Source organism: Hemiscyllium ocellatum, chromosome 39 (assembly GCF_020745735.1).
Source record: "Hemiscyllium ocellatum isolate sHemOce1 chromosome 39, sHemOce1.pat.X.cur, whole genome shotgun sequence".
Lineage (NCBI taxonomy): Eukaryota > Metazoa > Chordata > Chondrichthyes > Orectolobiformes > Hemiscylliidae > Hemiscyllium > Hemiscyllium ocellatum.
The window spans coordinates 31,429,606-31,455,471 of record NC_083439.1 but is presented as its reverse complement, the minus strand read 5'-3'; the positions used below and the strand labels follow the sequence as shown (position 1 = coordinate 31,455,471).

The following is a 25,866-nucleotide window of genomic DNA, read 5'->3' as shown; positions in this document are numbered from 1 at the left end:
ACAATCAGAAAATTCTCAATTCCACGTTCCTGCCTCCTCCCCATAACCCTTGATTCCCTTAATGATTAAAGCTCTGTCTATCTCAGCCTTAAATATACGTATTGTCCTCACATCTACAACCCTCAGTGGTTAAGAATTCCATTGGTTCACTACACTCTAATCGAAAATATTCCGCATCACCACTGTATTAAATGAGTGACCCCTTATTCTGAGATTATGTTTTCTTGTCCGAGACTCTCCTGCAAAGGGAAGTAATCTCTCTGCATTTATTCTGTTAAGTCTCCTAAGAATCATTACGTTTCAATAAGGTCTCTTCCCATTTTACTAAACTCCAATGAATACAAGCCTAATCTACTCAATCGCTCCTCATGACCAAGTCCCCCAATACCTGGAATCAATCCAACTGCACCTTTTCTGAACTGCCGACAATGTCTTTTCTTTGATGACAGGACCAAACTGTTCACAATATTCTAAGTGAGGTCTGACTAGTGTCTTGTATAGTTTTAGCAAGATTCCTCTGTATTTGAAATCCATTCCCTTTGAAATAAAAGCCACAGTCCATTTATTTTCCCTATTACCAGCTGAACTCAGATGCTGGCTTTTTGTAATTCATGCACGAGGACTTTCAAAATCTTCAGTGCTGAAGCTTTCTTAAGTCTTTTCCCATTTAAATAATACTCACTTCTGTTCTTCCTGCGTGGAGCATAAGCTCCCACTTTTCCCAACATTATTGCTTATGGACCTCTCTAGGCTCTTCATGTAATCCTCACCATTTACCTTTCCACCTATTTTCATGCTGTCCACAACATTTTGGTATGGTATATTCACTTCCCTCATCTAAATCATTAATATATTATAAATAACTACGGACCCAGAACTGATGCCAGTGGCATTCCACTTGTTACAGGTTACCATTCTGAAAGTGCCCTTCTATCCCAACTCTCTGTCTTCTACTAGCTAGCCAATCCTCAACCCATGCTAATATACCAACATCATGAACTCTTATCTTCACAGCCTTATCTGAGGTACCTTGTTGAACACCTTTAGGAAATCATTATATGCTCCATCCAATAGTTTCTTTCTATCTGTTCTGCTTGTTATTTCCTCAAAGAACTCTAAAGCATTTTCTGAAGTGTGATTTTCCCTTCAGGAAGACATGATAACTCTACTTGATTATATTACATACAAGATTCTCTGCTCTTACATCCTTGATAAAAAAAACTCCAACACTTTGGAAGGGAACAAAACATAAGGTGATATGAAAATCTTCTAAGAAACCTTGAGATCTGGACATTCCTTGCATTAAACCTTTTGTTGGAAAAATCCTCCTCACAGATAATGTTCAACTTGTGTGAATGGTCACAATATTAACAGCCTACTTGATCACCACTGCTTGGTGCAGGAGCTGTCCATTGCAAAGATCTCCCAGAGGGAATTGAAATCTGAGCTGGATGAACCACTAACCCATGATCACCACATACAATTGAATGCACTTAAAGACTCTGAACTGAATAAGACTCTAGCCAAAGTCTATTAATAAGGAGGAGACTGTATCATTTCTCTGATATGAACAAAACTTTTAAAACTTGCCTATTGGTGCCTGTGCATCTATGAAAATTAATACAATTTGATGAACATTTCCAAATCACTGCAATCAACAGAATCCTATAATGTCACTCTGCGGTATGGCCAGTTTAATAGATGTAACTAGGTCTAGATGAACTGAATCTTCAGCCTTGGTCAGTGCTGTCTCCATGGTGTCTGTAGTAATGGCCAGCAAAAGGTCATCGACTTTCTCCCATTTTCCAGGTTAAATGCCACCTTGCTACCTCACACTCAGTCTATCTCTGTACCCTCATCATACCAAGGTCCTACCAGTCTTACTATTGCATTAATCATCTTCCCCCACTTCGATTCATTTCCTGCAAATCTCCCATGCCAAGAATCCTGCAGAGCTTCTGTGCTGCCATCTTGCTTACCCATGATGCCTTTTGACCAGCTGCACTAGCACTAATAGTCATGGCACCCAATTTTATTTCATTTCAGGAGAAAACAGCTAATGATAGGGTGGAAAGAGCCAGGATGGTGAAGAGATGCCCAACATCAGGCTTCTCTTCAGATCAGAGTGGTACTGGAAAAGCACAGCAGGTTAGGCAGCATTCGAGGAGCAGAAAAATTGACATTTCGGGCAAAAGCCCTTCATCAGAAATAGAGGCAGGTAGCAAAGACTCCCCCCCCCCACCCCCATTTATCTCTCCACCCTGGAGGCTTCCTGCCTCTATTCCTGATGAAGAGCTTTTGATGAAATGTCGATTTTCTTGCTCCTCGGATGTTGCCTGACCTGCTGTGCTTTTCCAGCACTACTCTAGTTTCCAGCACCTGCAGTCCTCACTTTTACCTAGTTGATCCTCAACTATTCAGTACTGTCCTTTGCAGAAGAAAACCTGGTCTACTCCTGTGGGGATGCCAAACCATCCATGTCCTGCCAAATGAATAAGTACCATTCATTATTCCAGTGCAAGTCTCACACTAACTCTGTGAGAGTCAAACAAGAACAAATGGTGTTGGTTGAACTGTAAAATTGTCAAATTATTCAAGTATCAGCTGTTTGAAAAAGTTGCAAAACTATGTTCTAACAAGTAGATTTCAGAGTATCTTTAAGCATTATGAATGATTAGGTACATCCCACAATCTATTATTATCACAGTGGGGACATTGTAATTTCACATTATGAATAACAGTTCAAAGTGTTTTTGAAGGATTATCTGGTTTTGATATAGGGTTACAAATATAAATATTTGTTTCCATATGGCATTAAATACTTGAGGGGATTTAACTGTGTTGAGTAGGCTTTTGTGAGTGAGATATTTTTATATAGTGAATTCTGTGTCAGCTATTTGAGCATTATTCTATTTCATCTCAGCAAAGGTTTACCTGAGGTTTACCTTTGGTGGATATTGAGTGAGTTAGTACAGAGATAGTGATGCCAATAAATGAAGAATGAGAAGACATTAATTGGTTTGGGGTTATATGGGGCAATAGGGATGGGTGGGAGATCATCAGTTGGCACTAAGTTGACATAGAGACTAGGAGGGGCATTTGATGTGGAGGATGTGAGGAGACCTGGAATGTGGATAGGAGAACATTTAGGTACACAGAGGCAGTTGAGGAGAGTGAAGGCACAGGGTTGGCGTGAGATGGCATGTATGCACGAGGAGTGGGAGTGTTGTTGAGGAGCTATCGGGGTAAGGGCTGGAGAGCCTAAAGTTTAAGAAAATAATAGGAACAAAGCCTTTTAACCAGCCAACCTGAAGCTTGGTAGCTGCAGTAGCTGTCTGCAATTTGAGCCCTGGGGTGGTGGCATCATGGCCACACCTTTCCTATTCAGGTACATCGTCATTAACGTAAGACTTACTGAGAATACAAAGGCAGCAAGTGTGTTTTTTTCCAAACTTAAATTTCACTTCTAAATACTTTACATTGATATCACTTTATTCACATGTACATCATGATCATTTGTTGAGTCCAGCTAAGCGTAATGCACACATTGGTAGCTACAAGGAATTGAACAACATCTCGATTGAGGAGGAAACAATTGTTGTGGTCGGTGTTCACTCTTTATTGATGGTCCCATTAGTGTCCAGTGTTATACTCAACACACTGTGGGACGTTGCTGACTTGGCACACTCAGCTCGCCCTCTGTTCTACATATTACAAGAACATGGTCTGAGATCACTTTCAATGGATATAATTAAAATGGTGTAGATGAACTCAAAACTCTGAGATGCACCAGAGGTGTACAGTTTTGACACTATTAATTAGGTAATTAATTTATTTTCCTTGATGGACTACCCTGCAAATCGAATCCCATTACCAGGCCCAACCCCAGCACAGTGGCCCCCATCCTCAACCCAAGCACAGACCCCTACAGTCTAGTTATTGAGTACTGGTAAACCCCCACCTCATTGGTCTCCACCGCACCCTGAACACAGGGTCTTCCCACTTCACTCCTTCATGAACCGACCCCATCCTCTGTCTTAGATCCCTTTTCTAGTTCTCCACAACCATCCCCTGCCCTCAGAACTGAGGCATTCCTGCCAGTCCCAAGGCTTCCATGCAAACTGATGTGTGCCTGCTCCCCTCCCTGTGCTATAGACTTCAAGGACAACCATGATCTCAAGCACAATGGCACAAAGCCAACTCATGCACACCATTTATAAACAAATGTGAGCCAGGTGTGACGAGATTATTTTGCACCGCTGATGCTAACTTCAAATTAGATCTTTATTAACAATATGAATTTTCATGAATGCAAATTAACTACAAGTAAGCAATACTGATGCCTGACACACCCTAAACATGCCATTGACTTCATCTCTGGCCAACAGGATATCCACATCTTGCATCCCACCTCATTAAGTCACCTGTTTATCACACTTCCTGCTAATGGGGGAGGGGGAAGCACCAAAATATCCCCTTCCCAACCATGTCAATATTTCATATTAATGCCCTTTCATCAGAATTTGTTTTATCCTTGCTTAGTTGAAATTGAGTGTCAATTCTGACGCAAAGTTCCCAGCTCACTGTTTCTTACTTCATTTATTTAATTGCAAACACAACCAACATTGAATCTTTACAGAGTTGGCTTTACTGTTGAAAGATACCCGTAATGTATTCGATTACACCCTTCTGAAAGAGCACAATTAAATAGATAATCCTGACTGGAGAAATCTTGAACGACAAAAGGCATCCCTCTTTGTTTATGACGGTGTTTGTGTAAACGTTACTTCCTTGACACGTCTGGACAATTTTGTTTTTTTTTTGGAAAATACAAACTGCCTCGAACGGGGTGGAAATAAATCCTTTCACCTCTCGGGCGAGGGTAGAAAATAATAATTAGAGGAACAAAAAAATCGCCTCCGACTGAGTTTGGACAATGCTTTGGGATTTTTTTTGTGTGTGGGGTTGGGGGGGGGGAGGATTGAAAGGAAACTTGTCGGGAATGAGACAAAGGCAACATTGTAACCAAACGTAAAATGTTGCAAAATAAGATCAAAACAGTATCTCCTGAAACATTGGCTCTGGTTGCGTGTGCCTGTGAGAGAGAGATTTGATGGGTTTTTTTCTTCCCGAGAAAAAGAAAGGCGAATGAATAAGCGCATGCGTTTGTAGTGAGGGGGGTTGGAGGGAGATGAGAGAGAGAGGGAGAGCCCGGCCGCTTGTATCTTGGATCGGGCACCGGCTGTACCGCCTCGCCGCCAAGGGCACTGACAAAGCAGCTCTCTGCATTCTAGGGGAAATCAAGGAGACTGGGGTGGGAGAAGACCTTATTTGTTTTCGAAAAACAGATTAAGAAAATAAGGTGTTGAGGGGAAGCTTTTGAGCCAAGGCCTTCCCCCCCCCCTACTTTTCCACCCCCTTGTCCTCTCCATCCAAGCCTGCCTCCTTAGAAGTGGGTCTAAGTCGCTCTGTGAAACCCCTAGTGTCAAGGCGAAGGTGTGTTTCTTGTTGGGGGGGCGGAGGGGAGGGGAGGGGAGGGGGGTGGGGAGAGATACACACACATACACACAGATGGCGCGACCGAGGCCGAGAGACTACAAGGCTGGCGATTTGGTCTTTGCCAAGATGAAGGGTTACCCGCAGTGGCCAGCGAGGGTGAGTACAGGAGTTGAAGGAGGATGGGCTGGGGAGTGGGTGGGTTGGTGAAGCTGTTTGACCGCTTCTGGGGGGGGGAGCCGGGGGGACACGCTTGTCGGATGGCGGGGTGGGGGGGCTGGAGGCGGACAGCGACTCTGCCTTTCTCCGTTCCCCTCGGCCACTGATGCTGTTCAGTGTTGGAGCTCACGGGCTCCCTCCCGTCTCTCTCCTTTCTGACATGTTTTCTGTTGTTGTTGTGCGAACAAACGATTATATAACCATTAGCATCTGGAGTGGTCGAGATGATCTTGAGCAAGGAGAGGATTGAAATGATTGGCCGGCGTTGAACTGTGTGTGTGTGTAGGTTGCTTAATCTTTAAAAGATACCGAATAACAGCTGCAACTGGGGGGATAACGTGAGCACCCCAGCAAATGCATCAGTTCTTATGACTCATTCTCACAATTGCTGTACAGTCTACTGGGCTCTGAAATAAGTATGCCTGTAAATGAATCTAGTATTCCAGGTTTGTTGGTAGTCACAGCTCCCTAGCAGGTATGGCACACATCTTGGCCTGGCTCCCAATTTGTATGGCACTAGAATCAACCCCGTGGTTGTCAGGTATTTTCATTGGTCCTGGGTAAATAAAGATGGTGATTAAACGTTGCAGCGTTCAGTGGGTGTAGTAATGTTTTGGAACATCATGTGTAAACGTTGTCGTGTGTGTGTTTTTGTTCTGCTTTGACAAGTGGTAAACAAGAAGCAAGGTAGGGTGTTCATCATTCTGGAATCAATATCACGTTGCTATGACTCATGTTGTCACACACAGAATGCTTGCAGTCAGGTGTTGTTGGCAAGGTGGCGAGGAAGTGTGACCGAAAAGCTAACATCAATCCAGGAGACATAATTTTTGAGGCCAGCTTTTCCTGACAGGAGTTCAGTGTCTGTTCTGTAGTGAGGGAGTACAAGAATTTGCCTCTCGGACAGCCAGACTTAATGTAAAGTGTGTCGTGCAACTTATTCACCAACCTTTCCCACTTTAATGTGTAACACAGAATGTGAAAGAGCTTATTTGTGTGTATTTAATCATTCAATTGAGGATGCTGATGTATTATTTTTGGAATTTACTTGCCTGTCTTGTCAAACACTAATTTTCCATCTTCAGATTAGCTGAAGAATTATTGATTTCCTGAGGTGATGTTAATATTCAAAGTAATTCAGAAATATCGAGACAGATTTTTGTAAAGTTGTAGAGGCCCTTGGACCTTTATAAATGGTTGGCAGGACCCAAATCCATTCGAGATGGCAAAAAGTTGGCATAGGGTCTGTAGGGGGCCATGGGGCTATTGGGGCATGAGTTGTCATGTTTTGGCATGTGTGAACATGGGGAAGGGTGGGATTGTGAGGAAGCCAAAGACTAAAGTACCAGGACTGATCTCTTTGGCATACCATTGGCTGCACCTTACCAACCAGAAGAAGCCCCATTTACACCTACTCCCTGTTTTGCAATAGCTAGTCAATCTTACACCTGTGGAGAAAGTGAGGACTGCAGATGTTGGAGATCAGACTCGAGAGTGTGGTGCTGGAAAAGCACAGCAGGTCAGGCAGCATCCACGGAGCAGGAGAATCAATGTTCCAGACAAGAACCCTTCATCAGGAATGAGGCTTGTGAGCGAGGGGGGAACAGAGATAAATGGGAGCGGAGTGAGGCTGGGGGAAGGTAGCCGAGAGTGCCTTGTAGAGAGAGGAGGAGAATTTCTTATACCTGTGCCAGTGTGACGCCATGACATTTTGTTGTCTGCAATAAAATTTGAAATGGCATTTTATCTAATGCTTTGTAGTAATCGAAGTTTGGTATATCCACCGTTTGTGAACAGCACATTTTATTTTCTTAAACAAAAACTCTAAAAGATTGGCTAAGCAGGAACTCCTTTTCAAAATCAAGTTGACTTTCCTTGGTTACCTTGAATTTATCTCATTGCCCTGCTATAACTTACTCTATAACAGCTCCTACCATTTTCCCTGTGCACTAAATGGCCTGTAGTTTACTGCTTTCTGTCCTCCATTTGCTATCTTCCAATTTAATTGGACCTTCTCCAAATCTAGGAAGTTTCCAAAAATTAAAACAAATGCATTGACTATCTCACTTGCTGCTACTTTTAAAAGCCAAGCATGAAGTTCCATCAGGACCAAACCACTTGTCAGCCAACCACTACCAACCAAACAATTTACTTATTATCACTCCTCTGATGATTGTTGTTTTTCTGAGTTTTTCATTGATTTAAAAAAAACACATTGTGGTAGGATTAGATTTCCTCCAGTGTGGAAACAGGCCATTTGGCTCAATAAGTCCACACCAACCCTCCGAAGAGTATCTCACCCAGATCCATTTCCCTCTGACTAATGCACCTAACACTCTGGGCAATTCACCTGACTTGACATCTTTGGACCGTGGAAGGAAACCCACGCAGACATTGGGAGAATGTCTGTGTGGCGTTTGCACAGTCATCCGAGGCTGGAATCGAACCCGGGTCCCTACCGCGGTTAGGCAATAGTGCTAACCACCTGAGCCACCATGTTGCCCTATAGTAGTTACTTCTGAGATGTTACTTCTATCCTCTGTAATAACTGATACAGAAAAGCTTTTTCTGTTACCTCTTTTTTTTCTGTTTTCGAAAGAAAAATATTCTTGAGTCTCACTTTCTGTAAGATCAATGCTCAGGGCATCATGATATGTGTCAGGAAGGCTGCATAAGCAAGTTTCATTCACCTTGTGTTCATTGACCTGTGGCTTCCAGTCAAACAATTATGTGATTTGAAAATTCTCATGCCGTTTACTAATCCCTCTATAGACTCTCGCCTCTCTATCTTTGTATGCTTCTCCAATCCTACATGCATCAGCCGTGCCTGTACAATTCAGGCCATTCCTTGATCTATAGGGGGTGTTACTTTTATTATCTGTAGTGAAGACTGCATAAAATAATTTTCCAGTTCATCGGCTGCTTTGTTTTTTCAAAAACAATTCTCAGGACTAGTGCTCACTTTGTTAACTTGCTTTTAAATTCTACAGAAACTCTACCTGTTTTTATATTGCTCTTGTACACTAAATCTCTGATCTTAATCACTTATGATTGGATGGACTTGCCTTTAGTCTATCCAGCTATATGTTTTGTGTAAAGCTTCAAGTAAATGACTAATTAAGTTTTAAAACACTCACTTATTACAACTTCCACCTCTCTTTTGTCACTCACTAACTTTTGCACACGTTTTTTATCATCTGCCCTACATCTCCTTAAGTGGCTCAGAGTCAAATTTTGTTTGAAGCTCTTATCTGGAACAGTTTACTATTTTAAAGACATTATATAAAAGCAAGTTGTTACTGTTTGTTATTATAAATAGCCGTTTCCATACCAGCAGTTATAGTACTTTCATTCTCATAGCTCCAAAGTCAATCAAACTTGTCATCCTTGGAGAATGAGGCCACTCAACTGAGGCTTATACCCATTGCAGTTGGAAGCACAGAATAAATATCATGCAACGATCAGAATTATTAGAGAGTACTTCAGTAGAATATTGACACAAAACTCCAGAGGCCGCTTACAGTGAAATCCTTTCATTGTACAGTCATGCAGAACAGTAGGAGGCCATTCAACCTATCAGTTCGCTGTTGGCTCTTTGAAAGAGCTATCCAATTAATTCACAAGTTCACAGCAATATAGGAAATGGGAAAAGAAATAGGGCATTCAGCCCCTTAATTCTGCTCCACCATTCACCTGGATCATGGCTAATCTACCTCAAAACCATTTTCTTGCACTATTCCACATGTCCTTTAATACGTAGAAATCTTGACAATACTCAATGATTGAGCCCTCACAAACCCTGGGGTAAAGAATTCTAAAGCCTCCAGATTAACAAATGTCTCCCCATCTCAGTCCTAAATGGCTTGTCTTTTATTCTTAGACTCTGTCCCACAGTTTGAGACTCTTCAAATGAGGTGGAAGAGCATTTCTTAATCTCCCCAGCTGAGTCCTGAAAGAATTTTACATTTTATTCTCCTAAATTCTGGAGAATTTAGACTGAGGGTCTTCCTGTAGGACGGTAATGCCATCCCAGGCAGCAGTCTGGTGAACATTTGTTGCACTTCTCTGTGGCAAATATATCCTCCATGGGATGAGAAGACTAAAATTGTACATGATGTTCCAGGTGCAGTCTCACAATATCAGCAAGACCTTTGTTTTTACTCCTGAACTTGCATTGGGTGGACAGCAGCTAAGTTATTCACTGCAGATGTTTGTAGGCTCTGACCTCCTATTGCAGCATATATTTACACAGCCACCTCGGTTATCCGAACACCAATTATCCAAGTTTGAACAAGGTCTCAAGGTCCCATTAAAAACATTTTCCATAATAGGAACAATCACTTATCCGAACAAAATGCTCTCTGTCCGTCTCCTTCAGATAATCGACGTTGTTCTGTATAAAGCCAGTACAGTTCAGCTTATGGGCAGTAGTAACCCCAAGATGTACTTGTGAGAGAATCAGTAATGTCAAGAGGCAATGAGTTGGTTGTGTGGCGCAAAGTCATAGATGGGACGCTGACCAAACAGCGTGCTTTGGCCTGAAAGGTTTTGAGGTCCTTCAGTGTTGTTGGAGATGCATTCATTCGAGCAAGAGGAGAGTATACTTGAGTTCAGTTGAGGCTTTGGGAAGTCAAGAGGACATATACTGCAACTTGGTCCCGCATCGAGGAAAAAGCTCCATAGATTTACTAGTCAGTTTTTTGTATTTGAATGTGAGTTTATTGTTTTCCTACCCTGGTTTGTTGTGTATTTTTGCAATGCTATCTAGTGGTTAGAGTACGTGAGGTGATAGGCAGTGAGCTGTTGACGGGAGCCTCTTCGATTGAGGCAGTGTGAAACATCCTTTGAGTGGGGTCACCTGGTGTCTATCAGCTGGATCACCCATGTGTGCTGATTCTGTGACTACTCAGTCCTGCTGCCCTCTTACATTATTTTAGCATCTGGAGCTAAGTGGAGAATGGCAACAAGAGTTTATGGGATCAGTTTTTATTACTTTGAAAGTTTGAGCTATACCAGCTCCTGTCATGTCCTTTTGCTGAACATCCACTCTCATGTGGTGGTGATGTGCAGGAGGAAACTGTTGGGAATGTGGAACTTTGTTATGGCTCCCTCCATCCAACTTGTCAACACATTCAATCTGGCTATGATTAGAGGCACCTTATAAATGACATCTGTTGCTGTTGTAGGTACATGGTCTCAAGCTAAAAACCTGATCATACTTGAGCGATATTCTGTTTATATGACACTGTCCTCCTGGGGCCTTACTCTTGATGCCAATGAAGTTGCAGCATGATAAACATTGGACTACCTCTGCAAAGCGACATGGAATATGTTTTGCTTTTAAGAGTGTTATATAAGAAAGAATGTATGTTTGTATATGTACTGCAACATGGAGACATTTGAAAATCTTCTACAGACAATGACATTACATGTTGCTGCTACCTTTCCATAAAACTGTACAGAGTTAGGAATGGTCTTCACATTCCCAAGTATAGCTTTTACGGGGTTTGGTGGACAGTGACAAATTACTCCAGACGTTTTTTCTCAGAGTGCGTTCTTGTTTTCCCAGGAGGCTGCTAGGGATCTGATTTCTCCCAGGAGAGAACTGTGCTCCTCCACATCCCTTACTAGCGACACTTCACTTCACTCAAACCTCTCCATCCCCCATCTCTTTCATTTGCTTATGTGCTGCTGTTCCAATTAGCTTGTTCTGACTTTTGTTTGGTGTTCTTTGAGAACAACAACCAATATTAGAATTCTGCACACCGAATAACTATAATACTATGTCCCATTAACAATAGCTGAAGTCCTATCTGCTGAAGTAAGGCAGGTATAATGTTAAAAAGTTAAAGCTAAGAGGACAAGGATGGAAATGGCTCTTTCCCTGCTTCCGTTAAGTTCTCTTCTGTTATTTACAATATATCTGGAACAGAGGCAACAGCTGAGATTTCTTGTCCTTCTTTTATGTGCATTCACATTCTTTGATTTAAATATAAATATTTGCATTTCTATAGCATCTTTTACAACCAGGGGTCATTTCAATGTGCTTTGCAGTGATATGCACTGAGTAGCTGATGTCGTAAAGAAAATATTTGAGCTAATTTATACACCGGTAGCTCCCACAAACAGCAGTGTGACAATGACCACATCATCTGTTTTGTGAAGCTGATTAGGGGATAGATATTGAGATTGACTCTCTGCCCTTTGTCACAGTAGTGCTGTGGGCTCATCTTGTGCCCATCTGAATGGGCGGACAGAATGCTGACAGGACAGCACTCACTCACTAATGTACCAGGGTATCAGCATGGATTTTTGTGTTGGAGAACTTCAACATACAGTTTTATAACTCTGAGAATGCTACCAACTGAGCTGCCTGGTGCTGAAAGTGAAAGAGTAGTATTGAGGTGTGTGCAACTACAGCTTTCAGAGCAAATGTCCATTCTATGTCAAGGCATATATGAATTGCAGACAGATCATACTACTACCTTGTTTTAGTATCTTTTTAGATAAAAAATATTTGTGGTGCTCTTTCCAGTATAAGCTATTCCAGTATTGGCTGAAATGTGTTCCCTTCTGTTTATGCTGTTGCTTGGTAAGCAACCAAAGAGTCCTAAGGTTAGCTAAAAACACCGCTGAGCAACCTCAGGCAAAAGTCAATCCAGAAAGGTCATGAGGAATTTTACTCATCTAGTTAGTACAGAGCTGTCTTGACACCACTTGTCTCTTTTGAATAAATCCATGTATCCTCTCATGTAGAAATTTTAAGAAAAAAACCACAACACTTTTTTTCAAAGCAGAGCAAAGGAATTCTCCCTGTGGCCTGACCAATACTTATTCCTCCACCAACATCAATAAAAACAGATGCTCAGTTCATTCATCATATTGGTGTTTGTGAGAACTTACGGTGTGCAGTTTGGCAGCAGTGTTTCCTCTGTCACCAGAGGGAGTATACTTGAAAAGCCCTTCAACATACAATACTGAATACTTCATTGGCTGTAAAATTCATTGAGCTTGTAAAAGGACCTATATAACTTCAGCTTTCTATTTTTATTATGCTAAGTAGTTTTCAACTCTGGAAACTGCATTTGGTCTATCTCTAGGGTAGCTCAGTGGTATTTATTCTTGCCATATAGGGTGTGGGTTTGCTCGCTGAGCTGCAGGTTTGATATCCAGACATTTCATTACCTGGCTAGGTAACATCATCAGTGGAAACCTCGAAGTGAAGCGAAGCTATTGGCTCCTGCTTTCTATTTATATCTTTCTCCTGGATGGGGTTCCTGGGGTTTGTGGTGATGTCATTTCCTGTTCGTTTTCTGAGGGGTTGATAGATGGTATCTAGATCTATGCGTTTGTTTATGGCGTTGTGGTTGGAGTGCCAGGCCTCTAGGAATTCTCTGGCATGTCTTTGCTTAGCCTGTCCCAGGATAGATGTGTTGTCCCAGTCGAAATGGTAGGTTTTCTTTCATCCGTGTGTAGGGCTACGAGGGAGAGAGGGTCGTGTCTTTCTGTGGCTAGCTGGTGTCTGTGTCCTGGTGGCAAACTTTCTCCCTGTTTGTCCTAAGTAGTGTTGGGGGCATGGGGACAGTCCTTGCGTGGAATTTTGTAGATGACGTTGATTTTGTCCATGGGTTGTACTGGGTCTTTTAAGTTTGTTAGTTTTTGTTTGAGAGTGTTGATAGGTTTCCGAGGGATCTTAGTAGTCTGGCTATCATTTCTGAAACTTCTTTGATGTATGGTAAGGTGGTTAGGGTTTCTGGCTGTGTTTGGTTTGCTTGTCGTGGTTTGTTCTTGAGGACTCTGCGCACTGTATTATTTGAGTATCCATTCTTCTTGAATACATTGTATAGGTGGTTCTCCTCTGTTTTCCGAAGTTCGTCTGTGCTGCAGTGTGTGGTGGCTCGTTGGAATAGTGTTCTGATACAGCTTTGTTTGTGTGTGTTGGGATAGTTGCTGGTGTAGTTAGGTATTTGGTCAGTGTTTGATGGTTTTCTGTATACGCGGGTTTGTAGTTCTCCGTTATCCTTTCTCCGTCCAGGAATGCGAGTTTGTTGTCAGTTTTTTCCTCCTTGGTGAACTTTATGCCTGTGAGGGTGTTGTTGATGATGTTAAATGTCTCTTCTATCTTGTTTGGTTTTGTGGTGACAAAGGTGTCATCTACGTAGCGGACCCAGATTTTTGGTTTGATGGTTGTTAGAGGGGCTGTTTGTTCTAGTTCTACTACAAACCTTGCAAAAAATTCTTGCCATATCTACGTCCTAGTTTTGCCACATTGAAGTCTTGAAAGGAGGGTCTAACAAGGTGTTGAACAGTATAACCGATCAGTCATAAGTCCCATGTTGGTGCTCGGTACACTCTTAGGTACTACAGTAGTGGCTGTTCACTAAACAGACGCCACATTTCTAATTATGTTTTTATTAAAATACCAGTCGTGCGATAACAATGAATCCTCTCATTGTGCACATTGTAATCTTGCAAATCCTCATTTATTCTGTACTTTGGAAGATGAGCTGATTACCACTCTAGTGAGTCAAGGTCATTTGTAAACCTACACCCTGATATATTTTTACAGAAAGAACATGAACAAACAGAATACCATTTGGGTGAATTTCGAGCCATTTCTCAGAAAATAACAAAGGTATTGCAGTATCCTCGCCTGCCTCTGACAATAAGTTAAATTCAAAACTACAGACTAACAACAATCCTGAACCTAGTTGGATCTAATCTCCTGCTGAGGTGATCAGAGTAATCAGTGATTGGCCAGGTCAGCACCAGTGGAAGCTCTTGCTCCTTGGTGGATGTGGGTTCCATTGGCAGCTTTTGTGTCACTGGACTGAAATGAATGGAACCGTCCCAACATTGGATGTGTGAATGGTACTTAAAGGTGTTAATCAACCTCAGTCTCAACCTGATGTGATATGTAAGAAATACAATTTAAAGGAAGACCTTTTCGGAATGTAGTCCTTACTTAGCGAGTTTTGAGAAGATTTGTAGCTCCGGTTGAGGTTCTGGATGTAGGTTTGCTCGCTGAGCTGGAAGGTTCACTTCCAGATGTTTCATCACCATACTGGGTAACATCTTCAGTGGGCCTCAGGCAAAACTTGACATTACCTAGTAGGGTGACAAACCTTACTGTCAGCCTTACTGTCAGCCACTTGTGTGGTTTTAACCCTTGTGAGGCTCATGTACCTTAATGAGGGCAGGGTCACTTTTTTTTTCATTCACCTGCTATGAACTTCACTGGCAAATCCAGTATTGATTTCCATCTTAATTACCCGTGGGAAAATGCTGGTGAACCACTTCGTTGACATGCTGCAGACTGTGTATAGGTAGGGAGTTGAAGGAGAAACATACAGGTGATTGTGCTCCTACACATCTATTACCCCATGTCGTTCAAAACTTTAACCTCAACTCCACATTTTCACTTAACTCCAAAAGTCTTTCACACCTTTGCTCTCCAAAAATCTATCCACCTTGGACTTCAAACTATACAAACTCTGCTATTTTTGAGGAAGAGAATTCATAAAGCTGGCGACCCTCAGAGAAAAAACTCACCTCTGTCTCAATGACCTCCTAGTTTTAGATTCTCCGCAAACAAAACAAAACGACCAGGCACCCTTCCAAGCCTCCTCAGGATTTTTAAAAAATGTATTCACGGGATGTTGGCTAGACTAATATTTATTGCCCATCCCTAGTTGAGAAGATAGTGGTGAGCTGCCTTCTTGAATCACTGCAGTCCTTGAGGTGTATGATCACCCCCACCCCCCACCCAATGTTTTCAATCAAGTCATCTCTTGGACTTTAGTATTGTTGAATTGCCTTTATCTTCTGTTTCATAACTATTCTGAATCTAACTAAATAATACCACTAAAGTATTCTTTCACTTGTGTTCTTTCTGCCTGTTCAGATCTTTCAAAGTTTGTGAGAAGATTTGTAGCTCGGGTGCTCGTTGTTGTGGTTCTGTTCGCCGAGCTCGGAATTTGTGTTGTAGACGTTTCGTCCCCTGTCTAGGTGACATCCTCAGTGCTTGGGAGCCTCCTGTAAAGCGCTTCTGTGATCTTTCCTCCGGCATTTATAGTGGTTTGTCTCTGCCACTTCCAGTTGTCAGTTCCAGCTGTCCGCTGCAGTGGCCAGTATATTGGGTCCAGGTCGATGTGCTTATTGATTGAATCTGTGGATGAGTGCCATGCCTCTAGGAATTCCCTAGCTGTTCTCTGTTTGGCTTGTCCTATAATAGTAGTGTTGTCCCAGTCAAGTTCATGTTGCTTGTCATCTGCGTGTGTGGCTACTAAGGATAGCTGGTCATGTTGTTCCGTGGCTAGTTGGTGTTCATGGATGCGGATCGTTAGCTGTCTTCCTGTTTGTCCTATATAGTGTTTTGTACAGTTCTTGCATGGGATTTTGTACACTACATTGGTTTTGCTCATGCTGGGTATCGGCTCCTTCGTTCTGGTGAGTTGTTGTCTGAGAGTGGCTGTTGGTTTGTGTGTAACAGCACACAAACCAACAGCCACTCTCAGACAACAACTCACCAGGACAAAGGACCCTATACCAGCTTGAACAAAACCAATGTAGTGTATAAAATCCATGCAAGGACTGCACAAAACACTACATAGGACAAACAGGAAGACAGCTAACGATCCGCATCCATGAACACCAATTAGCCACGAAACGACATGGCCAGCTATCCTTAGTAGCCACACATGCAGATGTCAAGCATCATGAATTTGACTGAAACAACACTACTATTATAGGACAAGCCAAACAGAGAACAGTCAGGGAATTCCTAGAGACATGGCACTCATCCACAGATTCAATCAATAACACATCGACCTGAACCCAATATACCGGCCACTGCAGCGGACAGCTGGAACTGACAACCGGAAGCGGCAGATACAAACCACTACAAATGCCAGAGGAAACATCACAGAAGTGCTTCACAGGAAGCTCCCAAGCACTGAGGATGTCACCTAGACAGGGGACGAAATGTCGGCAACACAGTGTCCAGATCTTTTCCCCAAACAGTGTCCAGAGCTGTTCCTCTTACCAGGTACTAGCTGTGGAGATTCTTCTGGATGAATTTGAAGGAACTTTTACACTCTGTACCTTTTCCACTAAATATATTCCATTAAGATTAGAGTATCTGAAATCCCATACTCTTACAACCTGCTTATTTTTGGATTTTTTTTTATCAATTGGACTGCATATTTCCTCTTCCACCTTTGGCTGTATAGGGATCTATACTCCCAGACACATGATTGCCTCTTCAAGTTCAACTCTTTTGGCTTTGTTTATTCAACTGATACTATCCCCCCTGCCACCCCCACCCATCCAAATAGAAAAGTCAATGTGGTGGCAACCAATCATAGAAAAATCTTTCCCATAGGTAGAGCTGTCAGAATCTCTGAGGAGCTGCTGCTCTAGTTATAGGCTGGTTCTCTCTCACACATTAACTGCTGATAGGTTCACTATGAACATTCTATGAATGTTGGAGAGAACCAGCCTGTGATTGGAGCAGTGGTAAGGAGGTATGCCAGTAAGGCTGGGCACAGCAGAGTGAGGGGCAGAGTGGAGCTGAGGAAACATAGCTGTCAAGGCAACACCCCAAACAGTGAGGTTATTGGAGACAGTGACTAGGAGAAAATGAGGACTGCAGATGGATCAAATAATGTCCATTCCTGATGAAGGACTTATGCCCGAAATATCAATTCTCTTGCTCCTCGGATGCTGCCTGACTTGCTGTGCTTTTCCAGCACCATATTTCAACACTTATTGGAGGCACTGGGGCTTCAGAAAGGGGTAATGGTCTGAAAAAGGGGGAAACTTAGATTAGATTACTTATAGTAGTGGAAACAGTCCACATCGACCTGCCGAAGCGCAACCCACCCATACCCCTACATTTACCCCTTACCTAACACTACAGGCAATTTAGCATGGCCAATTCACCTGACCCGCACATCTTTGGACTGTGGGAGGAAACCCACGCAGACATGGGGAGAACGTGCAAACTCCACACAGTCAGTCGCCTGAGTCAGGAAGTGAACCCGGGTCTCAAGTGCTGTGAGGCAGCAGTGCTAACCACTGTGCCACCTTGCCGCCCACCAACAGTTTTCACATTTTCATAAAGGAAACTCTGCTAACTGGGAACAGGTTTTGAATTAATTGCAATTAGATGTGGAGCCTGTGGCTTAATGCTGCAAGGGTTCAGGAGGCACTATATGGGGAAAATGTAGTGGATGCTGTTGTAATGAGCACTGTCTCAATTAGATAATTTAGTAAACAGCATCTTTTATAAAGATTTGTGTTTTTATGTTGTCATATCTCAGAGTGTCTCATACTGTGATTTACTTCAGGGACAGTGACTCATTGGAAACCAAAATGCAACCATTTGGTTACTATATGAGTCTGCAGAGAGATGTTTTGGGTGATGGCTTTTTGTATTTGGAGTGTGCTAGTTGTTTTACATGAAAAGCAATTGTTGCTAACTTGTGGTTGTAATCTTGGGCAAGTTTGAATACTGTGATGTCAAGGGAATTTATGCTTTCCTTGTGTGTTGTGGCTTTACACATCAGGGAGCATTGATTAATTACTGAGGGCACAAAAGAATTCTTCAAAATATAATGCCCTTTACATCACAAATACAGATGGTATTTTTACAATGTGACTACATCATGCAATGAAGGCATTAGGAAGAGTGACATTGGGGCCCCTCAAACCATAAATTATCCCTCCAGGAATTAAATGTCACACTTGAGAAATGCTCATGAGAAGCCCTTGAAACTGGGGGTGGATGGGGAGAGAAATGGACTTTGTGCCCTAGATACTGATTTATTTTTGAATCCCATCTCTATCCCATCTGAAAGCCCTGCAGCCAAAAATGCTGAGCTGCTAATCCTTCCCTCCTTTAAGTTAGATTAAACATTACTGCTGGTGGATTATCTGCTGAATAAACAGGCTGTTTTACTCAAGGATGGAAGCAAGTCCCTTGAATAATAAATTTTTACTAATGCTGACAAGTGGGGAGTATTAATGTCCAAACTGAACTTCCCGCCATGTAAATGGAGAAAAGACATTGTGGTGTAATGAGTTAGGAATTTTGGAACAAGAGTCATTTGGCCTTTGTGCCTCACCATTAAGTAAAATCATGGCTGATCTGATTGTGGTCTGAGTTCCATTTTCCTGTCTCCCGTATCATAGGCTTAGAGTTTTGGTTAATAAAGGAATCTATCTAACCCTACTTGAGTAGATTTAAAGATCCAACCTCCACTATCATCTAGGAAAAGGAATTCCTAAAGACCCTTTGAGAGGAACGAATTTCTCCTCATTTCTATCACTTTTTCTTCAACTCCGTCTTCTAGTTACATGAATAGGGAAGGTCTAGAGGCATATGGGCCCATTGCTGGCAAAAGGGATGAGATTAGTTTAGGATATCTAGTTGGCATGGATGAGTTGGACTGAAGGGTCTGTTTTCATGCTGTACATCTCTTTGACTTTGAGTCCTTCATCTTCTAAAATAACTTTTTTTTTCAAAGAGAGTAAAACAGCGTACACTCGACACTTCATGCTGTATTCTGCATTCAATTGTTTCTACTTTTGACATGCCCTTCCCTTTTCAATAAATTACAACCTTCCATTTGCCTTCCTAATCACTTGCTGTACCTACATAATAACTTTGTGATTTGTGGGTATCCCTTTATACTATTGAGTTTTACAATCTCTTTCCATTTATATGGTATATTGCTTTTCTGTTCTTCGTGTTAAAGTGAACATGTTCATGTTTACTTATGTTAGACTCCATGTGTCATTTCCACACTCTTAACCTGTTTGTATAACTTTGCAGACTCCCTACCTCCTATTGACAACTTAATTTCCTAACTATCTTGATGTCATTGGAATATGTAAGTACTGTAAGTTTTGATGCCTTCCTCCAAATTGATCCCTGTGGCATTCCACCTGCTCTGGCTTGAGAATCCAAAAAAAAATCCGTTTATGTCTAATTTGTGCTTCCTACTAGTTATTCAAAGCTTTGTCCAAGCAAATATGTTACCCTCCTCACAATGTGCTCTTGTGCAACAGCTTTTTGATGCAGCAACCTATCAATATCTTTTTGGAATTGAAGTATATCATGTCTATTAGCTCTTTTCTATCCACCATACTTTGTCAAATAATTTATTACTTTGCCAAATAACTCTAATGAATTGTTTAAACAATATTTCTCTTTCACAAAATATTGTTTGCCCTCCCTGATCACACTGTGATTTTCTAAGTATCCTGCCATATTAATGGATTCTACCACCTTCAGATGTTAGGCAAACTGATCTATAGTTTTGTTTTTTTTGTTTCTTTCCTTTCTTGAACAAAGGTGTTACATTAGTTGTTTTCTAATCCTCTGGGTCCCTTCCAGAATCTGAGAAATTCTCAGAAGATTTTAATGAATTCATCTACTATCTGCAGTGTGACTTTTTTTTGAAGATCCCTGTCACCCTTTTGCCTACTGTTTCTTCTATGGTGACGGTAACTGTTCTTCCCTCACTATCATCCCTTGATTTTCAGTCATCTTTGGGAGGTTCTCCAAGACACTCATTGAAGATGGGCACAAAATTTTCAAAGCCTGTTTGGAGCCTCAATCATTTGCTTTTTGTTTACCATTATCAATTCCCCAGAGCGCGCTAGCTTTAGCTACTCTTTTACTATTCACATACATGTAAAAAGTCTTACTATCTGTTTTTGTACTACTAGCTAGCTCATACATTGCCATCCTGTATATTCACTCATGCCCTGCTTTCGCTTTTTAAAGAAGAAATAATTCTTTGGTCCTTAAAATCCATCCAATCCTCTGACATACTACTAATCTTTGCAGATGTGTACGATGTTTCTTAAAAAGTTAAGGATAGCGTTATAGAGTCGTAGAGATTTACAGCATGGAAACAGACCCTTCGATCCAACCCGTCCATGCTGACCAGATATCCCAACCCAATCTAGTCCCACCGTCAGCACCCAGCCCATATCCCTCCAAACCCTTCTTATTCATATACCCATCCAAATGCCTCTTAAGTGTTGCTGTTGTACCAGCCTCCATCACTTCCTCTGGCAGCTCGTTCCATACATGTACCACCCTCTATGAAAAAGCTACCCTGGAGGTCTCTTTTATATCTTTCTCCTCTCACCCTAAACCTATGCCCTCTAGTTCTGGATTCCCCGACCCCGGGGAAAAGACTTTGTCTATTTACCCTATCCGTGCCCTTCATAATTTTGTGAACCTCTATAAGGTAACCTCTCAGTCTCCGACGCTCCAGGGAAAACAACCCTAGCCTGTTCAGACTCTCCCTATAGCTCAAATCCTCCAACCCTGGCAACATCCTTGTAAATCTTTTCTGAACCCTTTCAAGTTTCACAACATCTTTCCGAGTGTTAAATTTATTTAGTCACAGATATAATATCCTCCTTCCTTCCCTCCTTCCTTTCTCACTGGGATGTACCTTTGCTGTTATTAAATATTTCCTTAACAGTGTCACTACAAATCTACTGTCTTACCTTTCAGCCTAGTTTTTCCATTCACCTTAGCTGGCTGTGTTTTCATACATTCAACATTACCTTTACACACCAGTCGTGGACCACACTTCTCCCTTTCTGAAGGGAAATGAACATGAAATTCTATCGTGGTGTGATCAGTGTCACCTAGGTTCTTTTACCATGTGGCGATTAAATAATCCTGTCTCGTTGCAAATTACCAGGTCTGGGCTGGATTGCTCCCTGGTTGAGTTGACAGTTCACTGTCTGAAGAAATTATCTCAAAAAAGACTCTTGATTTTCAGGTTACCTTTGCAGGATATTCTTCCAAGCAGCATAAAGATGAAAGTCCTGAGTGATTATTGTGTTGCCTTTCTTACATGTCCCATTTGTTTCTCCCCATATGCTCTGTACTACAGTGTAATAGTCTATTAACTACTCTCACACGTGACCTCTTAGTTTATGTGGTGATGGAAATACTGATTGTACAATTTGATCTTTAAATCTTATTACTCTACTCATAGCATCCTTAAGTAAAAGAACTATCCTGCCAAGTGTTCCTTGTTTTCTGACATTCCAACATGTCAAATAATCTTCAATATTCAGGTCCCAGGCTTGGACACTTGTGACTCATGTCTCTGTAATGCCTATCAGGATATATAAATTTATCTATGTGTGGTAACAAATCATTCCTTTTGTTACAAATGCTACATACATTCAGATACAGGGTCTTAAACTCTGTTACTTTTTACAATTTTTATAATTGCTGGCCTTATCTGTGATTGTGCTCTTACATGCGTGGTTCTGTCCCTTCCTGTCTCGTTCTAGTAAACACGATCCTGATTTTTGCCCTGCTGTGTTTGGGAGGCTTGATGACACAGTGGTTAGCACCACTGCCTCACAGCGCCTCAGCCAACTGTCTGAGTGGAGTATGTACATTCTCCCCATGTCTGCGTGGGTTTCCTCCAGGTGTTCCCGTTTCCTCCCACAATCCAAGGATGTCTAGGTTAGGTGGGTCTGCCATGCTACATTGCCCCCTAACAAGGATGTACAGGCTAGGTGAAAGTCTTCACCTTGTCATATTTAATTTTGAACACTTTTAAAAGTGATTGACAGGGACCTATTGTAAGCTGCACCCAGCACTTCTAATCTTGGATGATTCCATTGAGGGAGTAGATATCTCATACCAACCTGCAGTATTTGTGGAGCCTGGCTAGCTTCTGAAGGACATGTTGATTCAGGAAACTTCGCAAGGCTGTTTAAAAGGCCTTACTTAAGTCCCTCCATGCCCACTGATCCAGTATGAACTATGTACAGAACCAGATAGTCCAAAACTAACAACAGAAAGTTTTGAAATGGCAATGAAAGAAATTACCCATTCAGAAACTGAATGTAAAAATTAATTATATAATTAATTACCAATTAAAAATTACTGCTGTTACAGCTCTACAACAGAGTCAACCAAGCACTACCTTTCACAGTTAAAATAGAAGTTTTATCCCTCATCATCATACCTTTTAATCTTATGCAATAAATAATAAACAATGCACGCAATGAAAATAAAGATGAGGAAAAAAATAACGTATCATGACCTCAAATATGTCAATCAATCAAAGCTAACACTCCAGTTCTTCATGTATAAACAAAAACTGCTAAACCAATCCATTAGAGGGCCTTGGAGCTCAGCCAGGAATTCATAATGAGGCCATCTGGAAAAACATGTCTGGCTGTCTATTTCTGTTGATATAAATTCCAAGTGTGTAATTGAAAATACAGCTTAAAAGATTTGTTCAATATCTGTGCGATTTCTTAATTCCCATAATAGTTTCTACAGTGGGTGTCTAAGGGAACAATCATGACTTTAATTATTTTATTATTTATGTATAAAAACTCTTACAACATATACTTTATATTCCTAGTCATTCCTGTATGTTTTACTTTTTCCCTTTTTAATATCTTATTAAAATTTTCTCTTCTTTTTTCCATAAGATTCTCAATCCTCACTTTTATTATTTTTATTCACAGAATTCTAAGTCTTCTAACCTAGTATTATTCTTAATGGTCTTACTAAACCATGATGGATCTTTCTTACTGAGTTTTTGTTGTGGGTTGCTTTTTTTTTAACATTTCAAATTGTTTCTTTAAATGTGTCCCATTGTTTACTTGGGGCCATGCCTTTTCATACTATTTTAACCAATCAAGCTTAGCCTGTTTTCCCTTTATGCCTCTGAAAATGACTGTTTAAATTTAAGGGTTTGATTTGTATTTGGGCTATGTTCCTTTCGAACTGAACACCACATTTACTTGTATTATGATAACTAGTACCAAGGGGATTTTTTTTTATTTTGAGGTGACTAATTAAGGCTGCCTTATTACAGAACACTAGATCTGAAATAACTTTATCCCTTGTCAGTTCCACAATACATTGCTCTGGGAAACTGTCACAACAATATTCAGCAAACTCATCTTCTGGAACATGCTTGCCAATTTGATTTGTCCAGTCTTCATGAAGACTAAAATTTCTTACAATTGTTATGTTACCTTTATTACATGTTTCAGTAAATTGTTGTTTAACATTTTGTTCAAAGTAAGGGGTCCAGAATTTCCCACAAGTGTTTCTAATGCTTTATCTTCCTAATCCGGACCTATACTGGCATGATCTTCTGAACTAAGATCATTTCTTACTCATACCCTTATGTCATCATGTACTATCATGACTCCCTGTGTTCTCTTGCCATTCTCTCTGTCGTTTCAAAATATTGTCTATCCTGGAGTATTTATTTCCCAACCTTATAACCTCATAACTATGGTTCTGTAATGACGATTAGATCTAAAGTTAGATAGCTAGTTGTGCCACTCATTCATCTACCTTCTTGTGAATAGTTCATTCGTTCAGGTAAAGAGCTTTTCAATTTCATTTTTTATTACTACTCCCTGCATTGATCTTACTTTGTGTACAGCATTTTTATTTGCACCATACATCGCTAAACTCTCACAGTAGAATGTTATTTATATAATCATAGAGATGTACAACATGGAAACAGACCCTTCAGTCCACCTAAGTCCATGCCAACCAGATATCTTAAATTAATCCAGTCCCATTTGCCAGCATTTGGCCCATATCCCTCTAAATCTTTCCTATTCATGTACCTATCCAGGTGCATTTTAAAAGTTGTAATTGTACCAGCCTCCACGGATAATTCTGCACATGCACCACCCTCTGTGTGGAAAAAGTTGCCCTTGGGTCTCTTTTAAATCTCACCCCCTCCTCCCCCAAAAACCTATGCTCTCTAGTTTTGGACTCCCAGAGGACCTTGATTATTCACCCTATCCACGATTGTAATGGTTTTATAAACCTCTGTAATAGTCATACAGTCCTACAGTACGGATACAGACCCTTTGGTTGAAACTGGTCCATGCTGACCAAAATGCCCAGCAGTGCTAACCCCATTTCCCTGCACTTAGCTCATATCCTAATCCTTACCTGTCCCCATGTATTTATCCAAATGCCTTTTAAATGTTGTTAATGTACCCACCTCAATCACTTCCACCGGCAGCTCATTCCATATCTGCACTACCCTCTGTGTAAAAATGTTGCCTCTGACATTCCCTTTTATTCTTTCCCCTCTAACTTTAAACTGATGCCCACTGGTCCTTGGTTCCCCAACCCTCTGATAAGGACTGAGGTCACCCCTCTGCCTCTGATGCTCCATGGAAAACAACCCCAGCTTATTCGGCTTCTCGCTATAGCTCAAACCTTCCAACCCCAGCAACAGCCTTGTAAATCTTTTCTGAACCCTTTTAAGTTTCACAGCATTTCTCAGGTTAGGTCTGTTGTTTCTTAAGTGCACCACAACAAATGAATTCTTCTTTTTTGACTTCCAAGTTCATTCCCAGCTGTGAGGAAATGTGCTTGACCCTGGTGTCAGACAGACATTAAAGTCATCAGAAGTCTCGGAAATGGCCACGCTAAGCTGCCTGTTCCCAGCCTCTCCTCTCCCCAGTCACTACTATGTTACTTTGATTCCCCCTCATTTGAATGGCATCCTGAATCAGAGCATCTTAGCTCATCCACCCAGCAGTCTTGTCTCCTCCTCTATATAAGCTGCAAATATATTGTTGCTAATGATTAAAATCCAGGGCTGAAGCTCTTCCATCACTGTCTGCTAGAATACTGTATTTAAGGAGAGATGACAGCACGGTGGTATTGCCACTGAACTATTAATCCAAAAGCCAAGATAATGTTCTGGAGAACCAGGTTCAAATCCTGCCATGGCAGATGGTGGGATTTGAATTCAACAAAAATCTGGAATTAAGAGTCTAATGACGATCATACATCCATTGCTGATTGTCAGGAAAACTTCACTGATGTCCATTAGAGAGGGAAACTGCCTTCCTTACCTGGTTTGGCTACATGTGACTCCAGACAAATAACAATGTGATTGACTGTTCACTACCCTCTGGACGATTCAGGGTAAGCAATCAATTCAACAGCTTCAGCAACCCTAATCAGCTACAGCTCCCTCCCCCCCCGCCCCACCCCCAAATAAATTTAAATAAAGCTTTCCTGACTTGCAATCGCTGTCCTGTCCCTTTTCCAAATTTGTGTGAGCTCTCTCTCATTATTGAGTATTTTCAAGGTGT

The 25,866-nt window shown here is 41.4% G+C and overlaps 1 protein-coding gene across 1 annotated transcript in view; it reads left to right on the top strand.

The window, feature by feature from the left end:
- Nucleotides 1–5,544: 5,544 nt before the first annotated feature.
- LOC132834295 (hepatoma-derived growth factor-related protein 3-like) overlaps nucleotides 5,545–25,866 on the top strand; it is a 126,579-nt gene continuing 106,257 nt past the window's right edge. Inside the window, exon 1 of the mRNA XM_060853026.1 lies at nucleotides 5,545–5,655. Within this exon, the coding sequence (XP_060709009.1) occupies nucleotides 5,572–5,655 (84 nt within the window). The 5' untranslated portion in view covers nucleotides 5,545–5,571. The remainder of the gene's footprint in view (nucleotides 5,656–25,866) is intronic.